At 41.8% G+C, this 20,876-nt stretch overlaps 1 protein-coding gene across 16 annotated transcripts in view; it reads right to left on the reverse strand.

The window, feature by feature from the left end:
- Window positions 1-10,958: 10,958 nt before the first annotated feature.
- The window catches only part of nfia (nuclear factor I/A), an 801,190-nt gene continuing 791,272 nt past the window's right edge, over window positions 10,959-20,876 (reverse strand). For all 16 annotated transcript variants that reach the window (XM_078561185.1, XM_078561178.1, XM_078561189.1 and 13 more), the window contains one exon: window positions 10,959-16,749. In XM_078561185.1, the coding sequence (XP_078417311.1) occupies window positions 16,732-16,749 (18 nt within the window). In that variant the 3' untranslated portion in view covers window positions 10,959-16,731. The remainder of the gene's footprint in view (window positions 16,750-20,876) is intronic.

Here is a 20,876-nt window from a genome sequence, read left to right on the forward strand (position 1 = left end):
GTGCAGGCATCAGTAATGTTTCCAGGGAGTGTGAGGCTGGACCATCACTGTGGTCTGAAGGCCGCACAGAGCACAGGGAAGAGGCCCTGGACTGAGACACCTGCCTTTATCTTGTGCAGAAAAGTTTCACATCTGGGTGACAAGAACACTGCTCATCAGAACAAGGAGCCATAGGCAGGGAGACATTCTTAGGAGTTTATTGACAATAGTGAACAGTATGTACAAGTGATTAACACCCACGCCCATGCTCTGCAACTAATTCTCCTTAACTTTCCTAACCCTGCTGCTATGCCTTGTTGCTCCCCGGACATCCACAGTGGAGGTGGAGGCAGTCTGCCGACTGCGGCACTCTGTCTGTGATGACTATGGTGGGCATCCTCTGGAGGACTGAGACTTGGAGGGCCCTGGCCTACTTTCGGGATCCTGCTGTGTGGCAGTGGCACCTTCCTTGGCCTATGGAGCTGGAGGTGCTGAGGTCAGAGGAAGAGGGGGGTCAGATGGGCTGGACTCTCTCAGAGTCACCCAGATGGATGGGTCCGGAGTGTGCACCTGCTGATCCTCTTCCATATGGGAGCCCGGGCTCAAGGAGTCAGCCTGACTCCTTGAGGATCAGAGGTAGCTGGAGTGAGATTGAGCTCCCCAGCATCCCTCTCGCGTACACACTGTTGGAGGCCAACTATGGCATCAGCGATGGAGCTAAGCCTGTGCAGCAGTGCAGGAGCGAAGTCCTGGACCAAGGTCTCCATGGCTGCTGCCATTCTACCAGTGCTGACCTCGGTGCATTGGAATGTTGGCACTATCACCTCAGACTGAAGGTGGACGGACTCCTCCATCGTGCCTTGTAACCTGAGGAGTGCAGTGGACATCCCTTCCTGATGTTCCTGATCATGCCTTTACAGCTCTAGCAACTGTGGAATGACTGAGTCCAGAGCCTTGTCATCTGACTCAGCCTCAACAACATTCTAGCCTCCAGCAGTCCTCCGAGTGATGGAAACCTGGGAAGTCCTTGCTGTGGATCAGACTGTGCGATGTGCTCACCAGATTGTGATCCCGAGGCTACTCTAAAGCTAGGTACCACTGAGGTGTGTGTCTCTGCACTGGTGGAGGGTCTGGGTAAGCGCTGTGACAGGACTTCAGGGAGGGTGCCTCCAGATTCCTCTTCAGAGGTTTCTTTGGGGCTTGTTTGGAGGCCCTGGGCCGTGGATTCCGTCAGCTGTTTGGCAGATGTGCCTCCGAAAGTAAGGGGAGATAATTAGTGCATGGCAGTGGCCTGTGAAGGAGGACACATCACTCACGGCATGGTTGTCTGATGGATGTTGCACTGCTGGATCCTCACTTGGTAGAGCAGCGCCGACCTCACCGTCAGCACAGGATCGGTCCCAGTCATCGCTGGCCAGCTGGATGGCTCTGTTTTCAAAATCCATGAGGACCTTGATTTTGGGCATTTTACCACCAGTCTGCAACCTCTCTTGTTGTGTACCAGCTTGTTCTGCATGGATAGACATGGAGAAAAAGTAAACAAGACGCCTGCCAGGCCAGATGATAAGTATGGTAGGCCTGTGTGGGTGGTGAGTGTTCCCATGGACGGGATGAGGACAATGACGGTGTGTGTGAGAGAGTGAATGGTGATGTCCCTTGAACTGGCAGTGAGTGAGGGTCCTGTGGATGTGTGATAGGTTTGTGATTGTGAGTTAAGAGTGATAAGAAGAGTGACTTACCCTGGCAGAACGGAGGAGATTATTCATCCTCTTGCGGCACTGGGTGGCTATCCTCTTCTGAAGGGCGTTGGCACTCACCACCGCTGCCAACACCTCCCAAGCTGGATTGGTCACATTGCTGCCTATCCTGTGGCCAGAGCTGGGGCACAGGACATCCTGGCTGGCCTCCATGGCATCCAGCAGTCGCTCGAGGGACCCGTTGTTGAAGCGGGAGGCTGCGGTGTTTTAGCCTTTGCTGGCCATGTCTTCTATACAGCAGAAGTGAGCTGGAAGCAATGAGCCCTGTGCTTGCGGCTGGACTTTAAACATGGTGCCCAGCGTGATATGGCGGCAGGGTGATGGCCAGCGGACGAAAGAGTGCCCACCCACCATGGAAATGGCATGTTTCCCGGGAGTGCATAAATAATGAGGCGGGTTTGAGACAATATGGTGTGAAAACCCGCCATCGTGGCCGGCGGGTAAAACATTGGTTTTACCCACCTGCTACCACACTTAGTGCAAATTTGGGAAAATTCCACCCTATACCTCAGTTATCTTGTGCCACCAATCTCTTCACTCTTTCTGAAACATAGCTCCAATATTGTCTGTCCAAAATCACTAATAAGCTACAGCAGAACTAGTCTGAGAAACCCCAGTGCAGTGATAGTACTTTTAATCTGCCCATGCTGATTAATTACAAGTATAATTATAACATATTAATTTCTGCTTAGAAAAGCATTTGACTTTCCCTGCAGAGGTGGAAGTGTTTCTAAGGGATGGCATGAAAAAAGTCAATTATCCAGTAATCATGCAAAAAAGTAAACCAGCGGTTAAACACTGACTTAATTCTATTAACCAATGCTTATCTATATGTAACAATTATTCAGACTACATTGCAATAGCATTTTTTTCATTTAACAATCTATTTTAGTCTTGAAAATGTAATCTTTGAATGGCAACACAAAGCTCTCCTGATTGGAGGCATCTTAATTCAACTAAGTAATGTTATAATAACTCTAGTGCACCGTGAATAAATCTATCTTATTTTTTTTAAATCATTCTCTTCTTTGGACCTTTACAAGCCACATTTTAAATCTTTGGCAGGCTAGTGATAGACTACGAATACCATGTGTCAGCTTACCCCAACCCACTGCTATTATTCTCCCAAGGCCCTCATTTGTTATGCAGGACCAGTTTGGAGTTGTACCCTCACAGGTTTATCACCACTGGCAAGTTTGGTACTGCTGTGGTACTGCCTTTAAAAGGCTGCAGTCAGTTTTAAAGTAGTATAATTTTTCTACAAGAAGAACTGACTGAAGCAGTAATTGCCTTTGAGTTGACAGCAATGGCAAGGACCCCCCAGATTTTCAGACACATCCTTGGAGGTCTCTTTGGCAGAAGTAAAGGACAGAAAACAGGATTATAGAGCATCAAGGGAGGAAGCTGCTAAAGAGGGCACTGTGGGCCATCTGGAAGGAGGTCAAAGGGACAGTTAGTGAAACCTGCACAGTGCCAGAAGAGATCCAAGGGCCTCATAAAGGTATCTAAGATAAGCCAAGGCACTGTTGTCAGTCCATATCCTCTACTACCAATATAGCCACTCCTCAACACCTTACCTCATATGCTTTCTCTCTTTGCATCTGGATATCCAGGGCACTCACTTCTGAAATGGGAAACATCTACACTCAAGAATATTATTTACTCAAAACTACTGTGGCATTGTCTGGCATGTCCTGAAAGACACTTTGGGTAGAATTATCCCCCCCTGTCAGGGGTTTGTGTAGGGGTGGCTGCGGGCGGGCGCAGACCCTATCGGCACCCCCGGTTGGGTCCGTGTCGCCATTTTACATGGGCGGGCCAATTAAGGCCCGCCCAGTGTGATGTGTGCCCGGAAACACTGTTCGCTCCCTGTGCGGGTGGGTGGGGGGGGGGTTTCCCTGAGTCGGGAGTGTGCTCTCTCATGCGCATGCACGCGAAAGAGCGCAGAAATCTCCCTGAGGCACCGATTACTTTCACTTATAAAATATTGACTAAAGGTAAACAAAAATTTTAAGGAAATGTCCCTTCATGTGAAACTGTCACATGAGCTGGGACATGTTCATTAATTTTATTAAAAACTTTTAAAACACTTTAAAAACATTCTTGAAACCTCATCCCACCTGTGGATGAGGTTCCATGAAAAATGCAAAGGCCGCCTGGGCTCTTTGCCTGCCCGCTAACCTTAAGGTTGGGCAGGCGGCTCAGTTTATTAGTTGAATTGATCTTTAAATGGCCTTAATAGGCTGGCTGCGCGCCCGCCAAACTGAAAATCTAAATGACGCGGGGTGACATCGGGACGCACGCCTGATGTCACCGCGCATCATTTTACACCTCGGCAAGCAGGCCCCGCCCCCGCTTGCTGAGCTGAAGATTCAGCCCTTTACTTCAAGAGACTGTGGTGTAGTGGTAATGTCAATAGACTAGTAATCCAGAGTGCTAGGTGAATGCTTTAGAGACATGGGTTCAAATCCTGCCATGGTAGCTGGTGACATTTAAATTCAATTAATTATAAAAAATCTGGAATTGAAAGCTAGTCTCAGTAATGACCACAAAACTATCATCAGTTGTTGTAAAAACCCATCTAATTCACTAATATCCTTAAGGGAAGGAAATCTGTCTTCCTTACCTGGTCTGGCCTACATGTGATTCCAGATCCACAGTAACGTTGTTCACTCTTAACTTCCCTCTGAAATGACCTAGCAAACTGGCCTCAGTTCAAGGGCAATTAGGGATGGGCAACAAATGCTGGCCTTGTCAGCGACGCCCACATCCCATGAAAGAATAAAAAAAAGAGACAATACACCTCCCATCATTACAGGATGCACGCAGTTATTTGGAGAAAGTCCTTAACATTATCTTCTCTCCCTCAAAAGGGAAAGATCTCTAGCAACCTGTGCCAAAGAATTAAAACTAGATCAGCAATGCTGAAAATTCTGAGTGCACAACCTTTTATAAGAGGGAAAGGTTGAAGGTGAGGTTTCAGATTCTAGGAGCAGAAAACTTTATTTAATTGTGATATTTTGCAGATCACAGCAATATACAAGTAATTCTTGAGAATCTTGAAGGACTGTATCGCAGGTTCCACCATATTTATTCAGACACCTAAAACAGGTGTTGAGAATTCCAATAGTTTGCTGTATGGTAGTTCTTGTAGTGATATGTGCTTCATTGTATCCATTTTTACCTTCTGTCTGTAGAGTCCTTACTATAGTCATTAGGCATGATGGCAAGATATAGCCCTGATCACTAATTAACCATCCAACATGGCTCTGAGTCAAGTAGGCTGGATTGTTGTATGCTGAAAATATTATGGTAGATTCCTGAGCATCTAGCATTGACGTACAGAAAAAGGTAATTGATGCCACACACTAGCTGTATCTGTGTGAAAGCCTTCCCTATTCATAAAATTGAGTGGGCTGTCATATGGGACTTTGGGTGACACAGGCATTCTGTCAGTTGCTCCTTGTACCTGTGGAACTCTGCCACTGTAGAATTGGATAGTAGCCTCTTTCTCTCTCTCTCTTAGCCTGCTCTCACTGGAAGGATATAAATGGGGCCCCTCTACTGAATAGAACATCAGTCACCTTCTTGATGTAATCATGACCAGCTGACTGGTTTGGGAAAGATCACCTGATGCTACTTGCAAATATTAGGTGGGAAACAAGGCAGAGTGACCTTGACAAATAGAACCATAGAAAAGTTACGGTGCAGAAAGAGGCCATTCAGCCCATCGTGTCTGTGCCAGCCAAAAAAAGATGCTAATTTTAATCCCACTTTCCAGCACCTGGTCTGTAGCCTTACAGATTACAGCACTTCAGATGTATATCCAAGTATCTTTTAAATGAGTTGGGCATTTCAACCTCAGCCACCAATTTAGGCAGTGAATTATAGGTTTATCACCGTTGGGACATTAACATTTTTCGAAATAACCTCTGGGGGTAGAATAGCTTTCAAAAAAATTGATGAGCAGAGAAATCGAAGTAAAACCTTCTTGTTCTGCCAACCTTGGTGAGTGGGCATCTCTGAAGTCTGACTCTAAAGCTTCCAATTGAGACACTTTTGTGGTATCTGCCCCTCATCCTCTTATCCATGTCCTCAATGCAAAATAGTACTTTAAGCAAAGCTGAGTAAAAGTAGCAGCAAAACTCCCAAGTGAACCTCCAAAGTACTAAATTATGCATTTATCTATTGTGCTGAAGAATTAACATACCTGAAATGTCAACCTTTCTTTTCTCTTTACTGATTCCGACTAATGAAAACTTTCTGCTTTATTTCAGGTGTATTTTTTCATTTTTATTTTATTAAAATAGAGAATGGTTTAGCATGAATGCTTATTGATGCAGAAACAATCATAACATTTATGAGACAATTCAACTTGATTCAGTAAATGGCGAAAGGATGTGGTGTAGGATCAGAGTCAATAGCTCCAATGGGACAGCTGATACCAGCACAGTCAATATTTCAGTGATTAATTACATCTTTTCAACAAAGAAGCCTCTCATCATCAGTATCTCATTAATAAATTGCAAACACTTACAATTAACTTCTCATCCTTTATATCAGTTTTCCTGTCTTTTTTTGTTGTATTTCAGTTTGAACAGCAAGTGTTGATGCTAACAACAAGCACTGTTGTGGAGGAAATACTGACTCTGAGATTGTTGGAGCTGAGTTAAAACACAGTCAAAGCTGATGTACTCTTGGTTCATTTTACTTACCTAATGCTGAGATGCAGTCATAGAGCTGGCCTGTCATGCTTAGACTTACTAGCAATAGGGACCATTACCCTGATGCAACATATATGTGTATACTTCCCAACATGCTGAATTTGGGTATCACGATGCACATACATAAAGAAAACACATAGATACTTAAAGACCTCACATTCACTTCAGCTGTAGTGTTATTGTGCAAAACAGAAAGAAATGTTACATTTCAAGCATGTTCTCTTTGATCTGATTCTCACAGGGAGGTAAGGGATTTTAAAATTTACTTGGAAATAAGTAATAAATTATAATAAACTGCTGAAAGCAACACTTTTACTGAGGTATCCAGCTGGATTATAGGGTGATACATCAATTTAGTGTGTTACACTGTAGCCAGCAGAATGCCACCACTTTACAGAGGCCTTGCCCCTGTTAATTTGAAGCAGCATTGGAATGCATCAGGGGATTTATAGCAGCCTTTTAATGCTGCATTTTAAAACATCTTAATGCGAGTACAGGACACATGCCTCCATTACTGGTGAATTCCAGTGGGCTATTAAATGTGTTAGGCTGTCATTCCAGGAGATAAATTCCCATTAACCAACCTAGGCCTTATGATGATGCTCTATCAATAGCTGCTATGAGTGATTCTTAAATCCCTTATTGAAGAGATGCTAGTGATATCTACAGGGGTTGTTTGTAAATATGAATTTCCAAACTCTTTATACTCCATGGGCCATCTTATAGATATGGTGAAATTGCAGAATAATTGCATCAATTGTAATAGAAAGTTTGCTTGGCAAAGAAGTGTGATCCAACAACTGGCAAGTGACTTATAAAGGGAAATAAATTCTGCCATATGTCATTCCTTTTGGAGTCTGTTAATACTAAACTATTACTAACCTTTCACCCCTCAGATCAGCAACAACAATGGTGTTGAATGAATTCACTTCATTGTTGTTGGTTCAGAACTAGCCTAATTGCTTCAATCGTTTGAATCCCTTTCTGTAACAAGTCACACCTGGCATTCTGTTCAATGACTTCCTCGGTGTTCTCTGCCTCTTATTCTATGTACCGCTTTTATGCAGTATATACTGCAGTTTTCAAATTATTCTAATTATAAAATGCAACACTTATTTTAAGGATACCAGTACCCATATAAAATGTCACATCTATCTTAAAAGCAAGTTGCTCCATATCTACTATGATGAGAGTACACACAGATACCTATAGACTGAACACATCTAATTTAATAATATAAGATTGTCTGTGATTCAATGTCCTGACTTTAAAAATTAAAAAAAATACATTGGAAAGTAACTAGAACAAATAAGACTGTTTCATTTTATTTATTATTTCATTGGATGTTGGTGTCGCTTGGCTGGGCCAGCATTTATAGCCCATTGGCTTTTAGAAGCTGTTGGTGAGCTGCCTTCTTGAACCGCTGCAGTCCATGTGGTGTAAGTACCCTAGAGTGCTGTTAGGAAGGGTGTTCCAGGATTTTGATCCAGTGACAGTGAAGAAATGGCGATATATTTCCAAGTCAGGATGGTGTGTGGCTTGGAGGGGAACTTGCAGATGGTGGTGTTCCCATGTATTGGCTGCCCTTGTCCTTAGAGATGGTAGACGTCACATATTTGGAAGGTGTTGTCAAAGGAGCCTTGCTGAGTTGCTCCATTGCATCTTGCAGATGGTATACATTGCCACTGAGCATCGGTGGTAGATGGAGTGAATGTCTAAGGTGTTGGATGGGCTGCAAACAAGCAGGTTGCTTTGTCTTGGATGATGTCAAGCTTCTTGAGTATTGTTGGAGCTGTACTCATCCAGGCAAGTGGAGAGTATTCCATCACACTCCTGACTTGAGACTTGTGAATGGTGGATAGGCTTTGGGGAGCCAGGAGGTGAGTTACTCTCCACAGAATTCCAAGCCTCTGACCTGTTCTCGTAGCCACAGGGCACAATTTTATGTTCTCCTGCCAGTGGGTTTGTAGCTGGAGGGGTGGCTGCAAAATTTTTCAGATGGCTTTCCCACTATGCTCCCACCCACCCTGATCTCTCCTTGATGTTCGTTGGCACAGGCAAGGCCTTGGCCAATTGGCCAGCCCTTGCCCCAAATGAGGCCACTTATTGACCAGTTAAGGGCCGTTTCCTGCCCAGCCTCAATTTTCAGGCTGGCAAAAGGGGAGGGGGGGGGGGCGGAGTAATCTGTTCAGGCCTCGGGCAAGAAAGTGGGGGGTGCCTCCATCAGTAGCCTTCTTTTAACCATCTGGTGCCTCCCTCAAAAAGACTGGCTCCTGCCTCCCCGCTGGCCTCTCTACAAACACCCTACCTGCTTCTGCCCACACTCCTGCAGCAGCCCCTAGACCTCATCTCCCCAGCCTGCCATGAGACCGCCAAAACTTACCTGGTCCTGGACTCCCAGGACTTAGGCTCTGGGGACTACTTGCAGTCCCAATTCTATCCACTGCAGTTTCTGGCGCTGCAGGAACTAGAGAGCTACCAGCCAATCAGATTGGCTAGCAGCTCTCTGAGGCTGGATTTCCTCTTGAGTGAGGGGTGGAAGTCCCACCTTCAGCCAATTAATGCTTGTTAGAGTGTGTAATGGCTGTGGGGCAGGCAGTTTCAGCGGGGATGTGTTCTCTGCTGTCTGCTCAGATAGCAGGAAGGGAAACCCTGCCATCCTAAAAATCCTGGCCTCATTATTTTTTGTGGCTGGTCCAGTTCAGTTTCTGGTCAATGGTAGCCTCCAGGATGTTGATAGAGGGGGATTCAGCGATGGTAATGTCATTGAATGTTAAAGGCACTTGTGTGGTGTGGATGTTCCTTCCATTTATCAGCTCAAGCCTGAATGTTGTCCAGGTCTTGCTGCATATGGACACGGACTGGTTCAGTATCTGAGGAGATGGAAATGGTGCTGAACATTGCACAATCTTTAGTGAATATCCCTACCTCTGACATTATGATGGAGAGGAGGTCATTGATGAAGCAGCTGAAGGTGGTTGGGCCGAGGACATTAGCCTGAGGAACTCCTGCAGTGATGTTCTGGACTGAGATGATTGACCTCCAACAACCACAGCCATCTTCCTTTGTGCTAGATATAATGCCAACCAGTGAAGAGTTTTCCCCCTGATTCCCATTGACTTCAGTTTTACCAGGGCCCCTTGATTCCACACTCAGCCAAATGCTGCCTTGATGTCAAGGGCAGTCACTCTCACCTCACCTCCTGAGTTCAGCTGTTTTGTCTATGTTTGGACCTAGGCTGTAATGAGGGCAGGAGTGGCCTGTGTTTCGGGGATATTTTAAATATGTATTACAAGTCCAAAGTTTTACAACAACTTATAGTTATATAGCACATTTAATGCAATAAAATGTCCCAAGAAACCTCACAGGAGCATTATAAAACAAAATATTACATTAACCACATAAGGAGTGATTATGTCAGCTGACCAGGAGAGCAGCTTGGTCAAAGCAGTAGCTTTTAAGGAATATCTTAAAGGAGGAAAGCAAGGTGGAAAGTCAGAGAGGTGGTGGGAAGGAGGGAATTCCAGTGCTTAGGGTCCAGGCAAATGAAGCCAAAGGCAGTAGTGGTGGGCTGATGAAAATGCTGATGTCAGAATTAGATTGCGGATATCTTGGAGGGTCCTGGGTGTGGAGGAGGTTATAGAGATAGAGAAGCGTGAGGCCATGAAGAGATTTGAAAACAAGAGTGAGAATTTTAAAAACAAGACATTGCTTGACTGAGAGCCAATGTAGATCAGCTAGCCTAAGGGTAATAGATAAATGGGACTTCTGGCATGGTGGAGGGAGTGATTGTTTGTGGATGGTGTGCCAATCTAGTGGGCTGCTTTATCTTGGATGGTGTAAAGCTTCTTGAGTGTTGTGGGAGCTGCACTCATCCAGGCAAATGGAGAGTATTCCACCACAGTCCTGACTTGTGCCTTGTAGATGGCGGACAGGCTTTGGGGAGTCAGGAGGTGAGTTACATGCCACAGGATTCCTAGCCTCTGACCCGCTCTTGTGGCCACAGTATTTATATGGCTCGTCTAGTTTAGTTTCTAGCCTTATAAATACTGTGGCTGCAGGAGCCACAGTTGCCTTTATGTAGCAGTTTTCTTTCCCATTAACGTCTTGAGACAATTCACATTGAATTAATTATAGTGGTCATTATCATCTTATCGAAGAAAGTCTGGAAAAGAAGCATTTTAAGAAAATAAAAGGATGCTCTGCAATAAGACTGCTAACAGGGCTATACTATTTTGTCAGTGCTGTAAGCTGAACAGTTATGTTTGGAAACATAAAAGTATATAGGTGCTAAGGCAAAATAAGGAGGCACAGCATATGAAATTCAACTTTGGCAAAATGGGTGGTGGAGGATCCACTGCCTGTTACACATGCTGCCCAATTTTCTTATGCATTTGGACAGGAATATTCCCCCCATCTCCACTCCACTCAGTTTTCTATGGGATATTGTTCACCACTGTAACTAAAGGCACCATAAAAATGAGACATGAATACAGAGTACAGTAGCATTAGCATTTTATTTTCCTTTTTTTGTTGCATAGGAAATGCAGCACTTGCTTCCAGTAATCGTATTGTAATGTGAGAAGGTGGTAGCACTAATGGTTGAATACAAGAGTTAAACTAATCCACACCAGCTCAAAACTTGCAGAGATTTAGTTGAGTAAGAATTGATGCCCACAGTGTTTCTCAACCAATAACATACTTTCACATACACGTTTTTTTTAAAAAATGACCACGAGAACAGAATCATTGCCAGTACTAGAGGCACAACATTTTTACTGAATTCATCTAAAGTAAATGTTCAACCGTGCATGAAACTAAACAGCCACTTTTTTTTTCTCATTTTAAAAATACGTGCTCTGGTGTGAAGGTAGGGGTGGGCACGGGTACCCATTCACCCGCCTGTTAAAGTGCTACCTGCTCCCAAAAATCTGAAGTTCTCTTAAGTCCTTCTGTTGGGAAAGGAGCTTCTGACCCAGACAAAACAGCACTGCTGCACAGTAATGGGATGGTAAATGCACAGACGTCATTAAAAAAAAATCAAACTGAATCGCGTGCGATGCCACTTATAGGTAACTGTCAGGTAAGTGTTGTCGGGTACACAGTTTCTAAATTTTGAACTGTGCCCACCCCCTAGGGTGAAGCAAAATAAACAAACAAAAAAGTAATACTGAAAATGTTTTTAAAAAGTAAATGTATTACCTCGAAAAATACTGAAAACACCCCCAAAAATAGTCAGATGTGTTCTCAGTGAAATATCTTTAAAACTATCTGACAAGAACCAAGTCAGGAAAAAAAAATGACTAACATAAACTTGAGTAATATTTATACAGCTCAATAAGCATTATGGAATAGCATGCAGTAATATTGTATGGTTACTTTACATTTGCTTAATCATCAGGAGAAGGTTCTGACAGACAGCGAAGGCGACCGTTGTAGAAAATTGTAGTTCAGAAGATTCATATAATACAGATTTCACAGGCACCACTTTTTTGTAATGTTTCAGGTAATATGCTGGTATTCTTATTTCTTTCTTTTATCTAAAGCTGGCATTTATAATAATGACAAAAGGCAAGGATTGACGTAAACTCAATAGATACCAAGGTTAACCATAGATTTTGTGCATAGTTCCCATGCAGAAAACACTGCTACACATTTACACTGTCATAAAGCAAGTGAAGTGAGCCCAAGTTGTCACATTTCATTGCCAGCCTGTAATAGCACCATGTAATGGATTTGCATTTAACAGTAAATTTAATTATAAAGTTGATAACACAGTATTCATTACAATTAAGTGCTATGGAACAGCTTCAATGTTACCTGCTACACATCAAAGCAATTTTCAGTACTGGCTGCAAACATTTTTTAAACTTTTTTTTATTAAAAATACTTCCTAAGTTACGAGCTGAACCGTTATACAGCCTCGGTTTGCAGTTGCGAAGCTGGATTTTACTGTCAAACGCTGATGCATGCATTACTCTCAAGACAAGACTTTTTATTTTAGTGCATCTGAATCCTGCCAGGTGCCATTAAAGCTTTCCTTATATTATCAAGCCAATCTCAAAGTCATGTTCTTATGGTATTTTGTTCCATGGAGGCCTTCTATCAAAGATATTTCCAGAGACACAATTCAAAGTGTAATATTGTTTGACATTCCAAAAATCACCACAAGGAAAAAAACTGTCTCAAGCTGTGTATCTGATTTTTTTTGTCCAGTATATATTTTAACAACACTGCCACTACAAAGCTGCAATATGCATGAAGAAAAAGGTGAGAAAACCTGTCATGGAACTTGCATATTCCTGCAGGCTGACTGAATTCTGCGAACTATGCTTTTGAGAGGAAATCTCATTCTTGTGTGGTCTTTATCCCTCTCCCTCCCTTTCTGATGAAGAAAAGCCGATCTAGCGCTTCGGGCAATTTCTAGTCTGGCTCTACTGTTATTTGACTAAGCTCAACCTTGACTCTGAAGTCGGTCAATCAGAACTGCAGACTTATCGTCAGACAAAGACCCATGATCATTGTTTTGCACAATTACAAAAGATAAAAACATACATTTCTAACCTGATGTTGCAGACTTTAAGCTTGTTTTATCTACCTCGGCAACATTCTAAGGTTACATTCTAAAAATGATGCAAAGATAATTCAATATTCAAAGGGTTAACATTTATCCAGCTTGAGGGGGGTTGGGGGGCGGGGGGGGGGAAGGAAAGAAAAAAAATCACACATCCCTTGGATTAACAGAATGACATGCTGTCTATACCTCCAGAATGAAACTGAATTCTCATTTTGTTGTGTTCTTTGCATGATACTGTGAAAGAGAGTTAGCTTAATAATACTTACAACCCCAGTCCGTTTCATCCTTTACGCTTTTGCCTACACACTATCATTTTTTCAAACCTTTTAAAAAACTTTTCCTTTTTTTAAACTTTAAATTTGTTCAGGTTTCCCTAGCATCTTTCAGACTTGAAACAACAAATACCTTCAAAAATACAGCATGTAATATCCATTTACAATGGTTCTTCAGTAGCCTATACTTTATAAGTATAGGAATATGCCATACCAATCAAGAAGAAAAATAAAGTACTTAAATACATACAAAAAAGGAAACAGGAAAGTTTATAACTCAAATCCAGTTCCCAGAGGAATAGCAATACTACGAATGCTGCCTTATAACAAACAATCAGAAAATCCACTAAGCTAAGTTGACATTTTTTTTCTCATTTTAACAATGTTACAAAAGTTCCTGCATTACAAAATAGGGCAGATTAAATCAGTGTAATTAATACAACTATACAACATACAAATTACAAATCTGCTGAATGGGCAGCTCAACTTTTTTTCTTTCCTTGCTTTGCAGCCACGACTAATCGCACTCACCAACAAAAAAAAAAATAAAAAAAATAACTGCCCGCACTATTGCTTTTTCTTTAAACTGTTTTAAAAACAGGGTGCAATTTCCTTTACTTATTATTTTGTATGTACAACCAATTCTACTCATAAACCTTGGCTTTTAACAAGGTTCTTACAAAAAAAGTTTGTCCGTGCTATTCCCTTCACTGTGAAGCACTGCAAGCTGCTCTTTATAGTGCACATATGTCAATGTAATGCCCAGCTACGTGCTAAAGGAAGGCTAAGGATGTGGATTACAAGAAATTACATCGAACAATTACAATCACACAATACAGTATTGTGGAACACTTACTCACCACTTAGTAGACACCTATCAAAATCCAGAAACTTGTTTTAATCATTTTAATATACATAATCAGTAAACAATTTGAAAACTTGGAAGTTTCAAATGTGCATATAAAATGGGCATTTTTTGATTTTCTTGAATGCAAATTCCTTGCAGTCTGCTATGCTGAGAAAAAAAATGGGTCTGGGATTTGAATGAAAGTTTAAGGCTCAAATGTGAACAAACTGTTCTGAAATTTGTTGGAGCAGGGTTCAGCTTAGTGCTTCACAGTTCTACTGCAACTCTAAGGAGAGCCCTTCCTGTCTGTGCATTCAGCGTTTACAATTTACAAGACAAACACCTAACAGACTGCGTTAACAGCAGCACCAACTTTGGTCAAATAAAAAAAAATTTAAAGTAAAACTTGCTAAACATTTCTACATGATAAATCAGGTATTGCATATTTTTTTCATATATCTGGGAAAACAAAGGAAGACACCAAATAATATTAAAACGTAGCAACATCCAAAAAAAATATTGATACACTAGCATCTACAGATTTCAGAAGCACTGACCGTACAGGACAATGAAATCTAATCCTATCTGCGGAAAAACTGATTTGTTTTCTACATGTTGAAACTTTACAATGGCTGACATCAATGTCGCATTTAAAAAGTGTCTCTGATTGCTACACCAGGAAAAGACCCAAGAGGATTGTTACATTATAGGAACATGTGCAATGATTCCACGTATAATTGCTATCCAGGGCAAGGCACATTGATGCGGAATTTTTTTTAATATCATTCGTGCAAATCAAGAAACTTATTCCATTAGGGAAAAAGTGAGGAGCAAAAGTGTCTTCCCAAGACTTTCTGTTTACTGATTGTATAGGACAGTAGTAGAGGCCCTTTTCTTAGGCCCAACAAGTACGGTTCAAAAGGCAAGTGCCCGGAATAGGGATTATATTTCTTGTGTCTTAATGCACTATACATTTCTCCTACATTGTCTATATAAAAATTAGTCACTAACACTAGATCATGCATTTTAAATGTCTGATTGGCTGGCAAGCCAAGCAGAGAATATATACGGTTGGTATACCATGGGAAAATGGTTTGTTAAATATTTGCGAAGCGCACCTCATGGCATGGATGAGGGTTTGCTTTGCTGTTTGGTCAAAAATCTATTTCAATGCAGTGTTTTTTTTTATTACTTACATGTACAAGTTGCTTAAATCGATACGGATAGATTCCTAGATATAACATGTGGATCTGAATTCCAGTATTCTGAGGTGAAACACTGAAAAACTCGTCAAGATCTTAATCCATGTACTGTGTCTTTGAGCTTGGAAAGAAATTTACTTGTCGTACAATGTGGCGATTTTCTATTATGTGCTTAGTTAAAACAATGATTAGCTATAATTTTGAATGTAGTTTACATGATCTGGTAAAAGCACCATTAGCTTTTTTTTAATTTTTTTTTTAAATCTTCCTTCAGTTTACTTGAGGGATGCAAGTTTATTTTAAAAAAAATAAAAAAAGCAAAAAATAGCTCCCCTTTTTTTCTTGCAAGGCTATGATTTTACCCCGATAGTTTAGAGTCCTGGGGTGGGAGGACTTGGAAAACAAAAATAGAATTTTCAACAATCTCTATCATACAAAGATATTTAACTATCCAATGAAATTGCACTTTACTCAATTAATCAAAAAAATTAAACCTTTTTTGATTGATTCTTGTCAGTTTCAATCAAAGCAGACCATCCTCCCCAGTTTGCATGGATTTCTTATTTTTAACATTTTTTTCTTATTAAGTGTCGGAGAAAAAGAACAAAAACAAATGGTGTGAATGCAGCATTTTAATCTTCTTGCTGTGAGATGCTTGATTTTTATATACCTTTCAGGATGCCTTTCGGAGCCATGATAACTGATGTATGTCAGTATATAGCTGGGTTTGATAACTGATGTATGTCAGTATATAGCTGGGTTTGCGTTTAATTAATTTTCTGGAAAAAAAGAAGAGCTGTATTTTGTGATATGTTGCAGAGAAAGCTGCCCTAGCTATTTCCATGGTGTTGTAGTATTTTATATCTTGCAGGATTTAGCTATGGAACTTCAAAACACTTGTGTTTCATTATCTTTCACTAATATTTTACCTGTTGAGGGTCTCCTGCTTGCTGGAGATAGCCTGAAATAGTTAGACTCTACATAATTGTGTAATATTCATACAGTCAGTAAGTGATAGCGGACTATTTCTATCCGGTATGAGAAACTACCTTGCTATGCCTATGTTCTACTATTAAAACACTTCAGAAATTTCTAACAGAGCCTAAGTATTTCAGTTCCTCAGTAACAGACCCTTACATATCAATAGCACGGTAACAAAAATGACGAGTATGACCAGTTCTTATTAAGTAAATCCATTGCTATGGTCTTCATCATTCAGCCTTTAGGCGTGCTGTTTCATGTCATTTCTTCTGTTGAAATTCTATTGATCTCCCCTCCCCCCACAGCTTGAAGTAAAGATGTCTTGCTCCCATGTTACAGAGTTGGGAAGGGGTCAGGTGGTCTGTCTGCTGGGTGGCGGGAAGCTATGGCCTTTATCCCAGGTACCAGGACTAGAAAAAAAAACAGAATTAGTTTAGACAGCAATCAGCAAGATATAGCAAACCAAAAGTAGTCTCTCACTTCTTAAAGCTTTTTCAAAATATATTTAAATTGGTCAGCAGTTAAATTGGAGTAGGAGATGAAACATTAATAGAACATTGATTTTATTCACAATAATGACTCTATGCTCTTTATACGAGCATAAGCTTTGACATTGTGCATTATATGTACTTTATCCAAGATCCTAAAAGGAACACTGTTAGGAGAGTTGAATATCCATTACCATTTGCCCTTTCAAATGCATATAGCAGGTCAGAACCTAACTGCGATAATTTTGCTGATGGGTCGCACTTGAATTATTAACTTAGTTTTTGCTTTCAGGCGTTAATTGAGCTGTTACACATTAACAACATTTTTCATTTTTATTACTGTCAAAGTTTTTATTTCACCAAAAGTATTCTAAGAAAGGCAAAGATTCATGATTCAGCCTTCATGTGGGCCTATTCTTATTACACCTTTACAATGTTACCTGTGCAATGCAAGGCGAGAATCTGAAGAACATCATAGGAACAGGAATAGGCCATTCAGCCCCTCAAGCCTGTTCTGCTATTCAATTAGTTCATTGTCATTTTTGAAAATTATATAAATGAAATTAATCCACTTCATTTTTAAGTACACCTTGGATCCTATTTACAGGAGCTTACGTGATTGCTAGATTTATTTGATACATTTTATTTGTTTCTTGAGGGCATATCCCATTGTTCTTGATGTTGCTCCAATCAGTTTGTTGAAGCATCTCAATGCTGTAAAAGGGTCATTTACATAGGATTGATTTATTTCCTGCAGGAAAGCAAGGTTTGGTTTTAAAGTGCAAACTGATTATTGCCATACAAACATCTGTGCGAATTTTATTTTTGTAGCAAAGAGGCTCCTGTGCTAATTGCCAATGAAAACTTACCCAGAAATAACTATTTTACAGAATTTAAAGCTGATTATAAACAAGTTTGAACCAATGGGCAGAATCTTCGGCTCGGCGAGCAGGGGCGGGGCCCACTTGCCGAGGCATAAAATGATGCATGGTGACGTCGGGTGTGCGTCCCGATGTCACTGTGCATCATTCAGATTTTCAGTTCGGCAGGTGCACAGCTGAGTCAGCTGGGCACCCACCGAACTGTCACAGGCCTATTAAGGCCAGTTAACCCTCAATTAAATCAATAAACTGAGCTGCCCGTCCAACCTTAAGGTCGGTGGGCAGACGATGAGCCCAGGTGGCCTTCGCATTTTTCATGGAACCTCATCCACGGGCGGGATGAGGTTTCATGAAGGTTTTTAAAGTAAAAAATTTTAATAAAATTAATAGACATGTCCCAGCTCATTGACAGTTTCACATGAGGGGTCATGTCTTAAATTTTTTTGCACTTAAACTTATCTCCCTGAGGCAGCTCTGTTCCTCAGGGAAATTTCTGCGCTCATTCACATGACTCAGGCAGCCCCCCTCCCACTCCCCACAGGACGCACTCAGGCCCTTCCAGGTGCGCGTCACACTGGGTGGGCCTCAATTGGCCCGCCCACGTAAAAAAGGCAGCTGATCGCGGGCGGCCTGCGCCCGCTCCCGCCCAAACCCCTCCCAACGGGGAGCAAATTCTCCCCAGTGTATTACCATCATTAGGATACACTTTGGAGATTTTCTCACTGAAGGTAATGATTGTAAAAAGGCAAGAAACACTGCCTCTTGGATTTCAGTTACAGAATAATACTTTTATTTAAAGAGAACACCTAAGCAACACTCCATCTAAAACATTAGTCAAGTAAGAAGATGGGCAAAGCACTCAAATGCATTTTGTAACAGTCTACCACTGTGGGGAGTCAAGAACAATGAGGATCAATGAGGAACGTGGGACAACATGCCAGGTGCTGGCATACCCAAAATTGAGGTGGCAACCTGGTGAAGCTACAACACAGGACTACATACATGATTAAAAGCGGAAACAGCATGCTATAGACAGAGCTAAGTGACCCCACAACCAATGGATCAGATTAAAGCTCTGCAGTCCTGTTAAAATCCAGTCATGAATGGTGGTGGACAATTAAGAGATTCCAAAAACATCCCCATCCACATTGATGGGAGAGTCCAGCAGACCAGTGCAAAAGATAAGGCTGAAGTATTTGCAACCATCTTCAGATAGAAGTGCGGAGTAGATGATCCATCTCGACCTCTTCCTGAGGTCCACACTATCACAGAAATCAGTCTTCAGACAATTCAATTAGCTCCACGTGGTATCTGAAGGCACAGAATACAGCAAAGGCTAAGGGTCCTGACAACATCCTGGCTGTAGACTGAAGACTTGTGCTCCAAAACCAGTTGTGCCCTTAGCCATCTGTTCCAGTACAGCTACAACACTGGCATCTATCTGGCAATGGTGGAAAATTGCCCAGGTACTGTTCATAAAAATCAGGACAAATCCAATCCAACCAATTACTGATCAATCAGCTTACCCATCTGTAAAGTGATAGAAGGTATCATCAACGGTGCTATCAAGCAGCAATTACTCAGCAGTATCCTGCTCACTGATGCTCAGGACCACTCAACTCCAGATCTCTTTATAGCATTGGTCAAATATGGAGAGAACAGTTGAAGTCCAGAGGTGAGGTGAGAGTAACTGCACTTGACATCAGGCAGAATTCGACCAAGTGTGGTGCTAAGAAGCTCTAGCAGAACTGAAGTCAGTTGGAATCGGGGGAAAACTCTCAGCTGGTTGGAGTCATATCTAGGACAAAGGAAGATGGTTGTGTTTTTTGGACGCCAATCATCTCAATCCCAGCACATCATTGCAGGAGTTCCTCAGGGTAGTGTCCTAGGCCCAACCATCTTCAGCTGCTGCATCAATGACATCCTCCATCATAAGGTCAGAAGTGGGGTTGTTCACTGATGAATACATAATGTTCAGCACCATTTGTGACTCTTCAGAAACGGAAGCAGTCCGTACCCACATGCAGCAAGACTTAGTCAATATTCAGGTTTGGGCTGATAAATGGCAAGTAATACTTGTGCCACATAGGTACCAGGAAATTATCATCTCTGACAGAGAGTCTAACCATCTCCCCTTGAAAATTATAGACATTACCATCACTCAATCCTCGCACCATCATCATTCTGGGTGTTACCATTGACTGTAGCTTAACTGGGCTAACCATATAAATATTGTGGCTACAAGAGCCTGGGAATTCTCAGTTGAGTAACTCACCTCTTAACTACCCAAAGCCTGTCCACCATCAAGAAGGCACAAGTCAGGAGTGTGATGGAATACTCTCCACTTGCCAGGATGAGTGCAGATCCAACAGCACTCAAGAAGCTTGACACCATCCAAGATAATACTTGATCAGTATTCCATCCACCACCTTAAACAGTCACTCCCTCTATCACTACCACACAGCTGCAGCAAAGAGGTGTATGATTTTCAAGATGCACTGGAGCAACTCTCCAACGACAACATGTTCCAAACTCGAGCCCTCTACCACCTAGAGGAACAAGGACAACAGGCACATGGGAAGACTACCACCTGCAAGCTCCCATCCAAGTCACATAACATCCTGACTTGGAACCTTATAACCATTCCTTCACTGTCATTGGATCAAAATCTGGAACTCCCTCCTTAACAGTGCTGTGAGTGGACCCTACACTGCATGGACTGCAGCAGTTGAAGGCGGTAGCTCATCACCACCTTCTCAAGTGCAATTAAGCATGGGCAATAACTGCTGGCCTAGCCAACAACAAAAGTCTAGTTCTTGGTCAAGGCGAGGTTAAAAGTGGAGGGATAATTGGAACAGACATAATTCAGTCTCCTTTTAAAGTCTCAAATTCTTTCCTTATTTTTATCCAGTGAGTAATCTAATATTATTTAATATCTTGAAAGTATCACATATGCTTGGATCTCCACTGAATTTTAGCTGTTATAAATTTCTGGCCCTTATATAGAATTACGTGGATCCTATAGCACAAAAACAGACCACTCAGCCCAACTGGTTTATGCTAGTGTCTATAATCCGCTCTTAATTCCCTCTTCCCTTATAGCTCCAATATCCCTCTACTCCTTTCTCCCTGATGTATGCATCAAGCCTCTCTTTAAATGCATCGATG

Source organism: Cetorhinus maximus, chromosome 17 (assembly GCF_964194155.1).
Source record: "Cetorhinus maximus chromosome 17, sCetMax3.hap1.1, whole genome shotgun sequence".
NCBI lineage: Eukaryota > Metazoa > Chordata > Chondrichthyes > Lamniformes > Cetorhinidae > Cetorhinus > Cetorhinus maximus.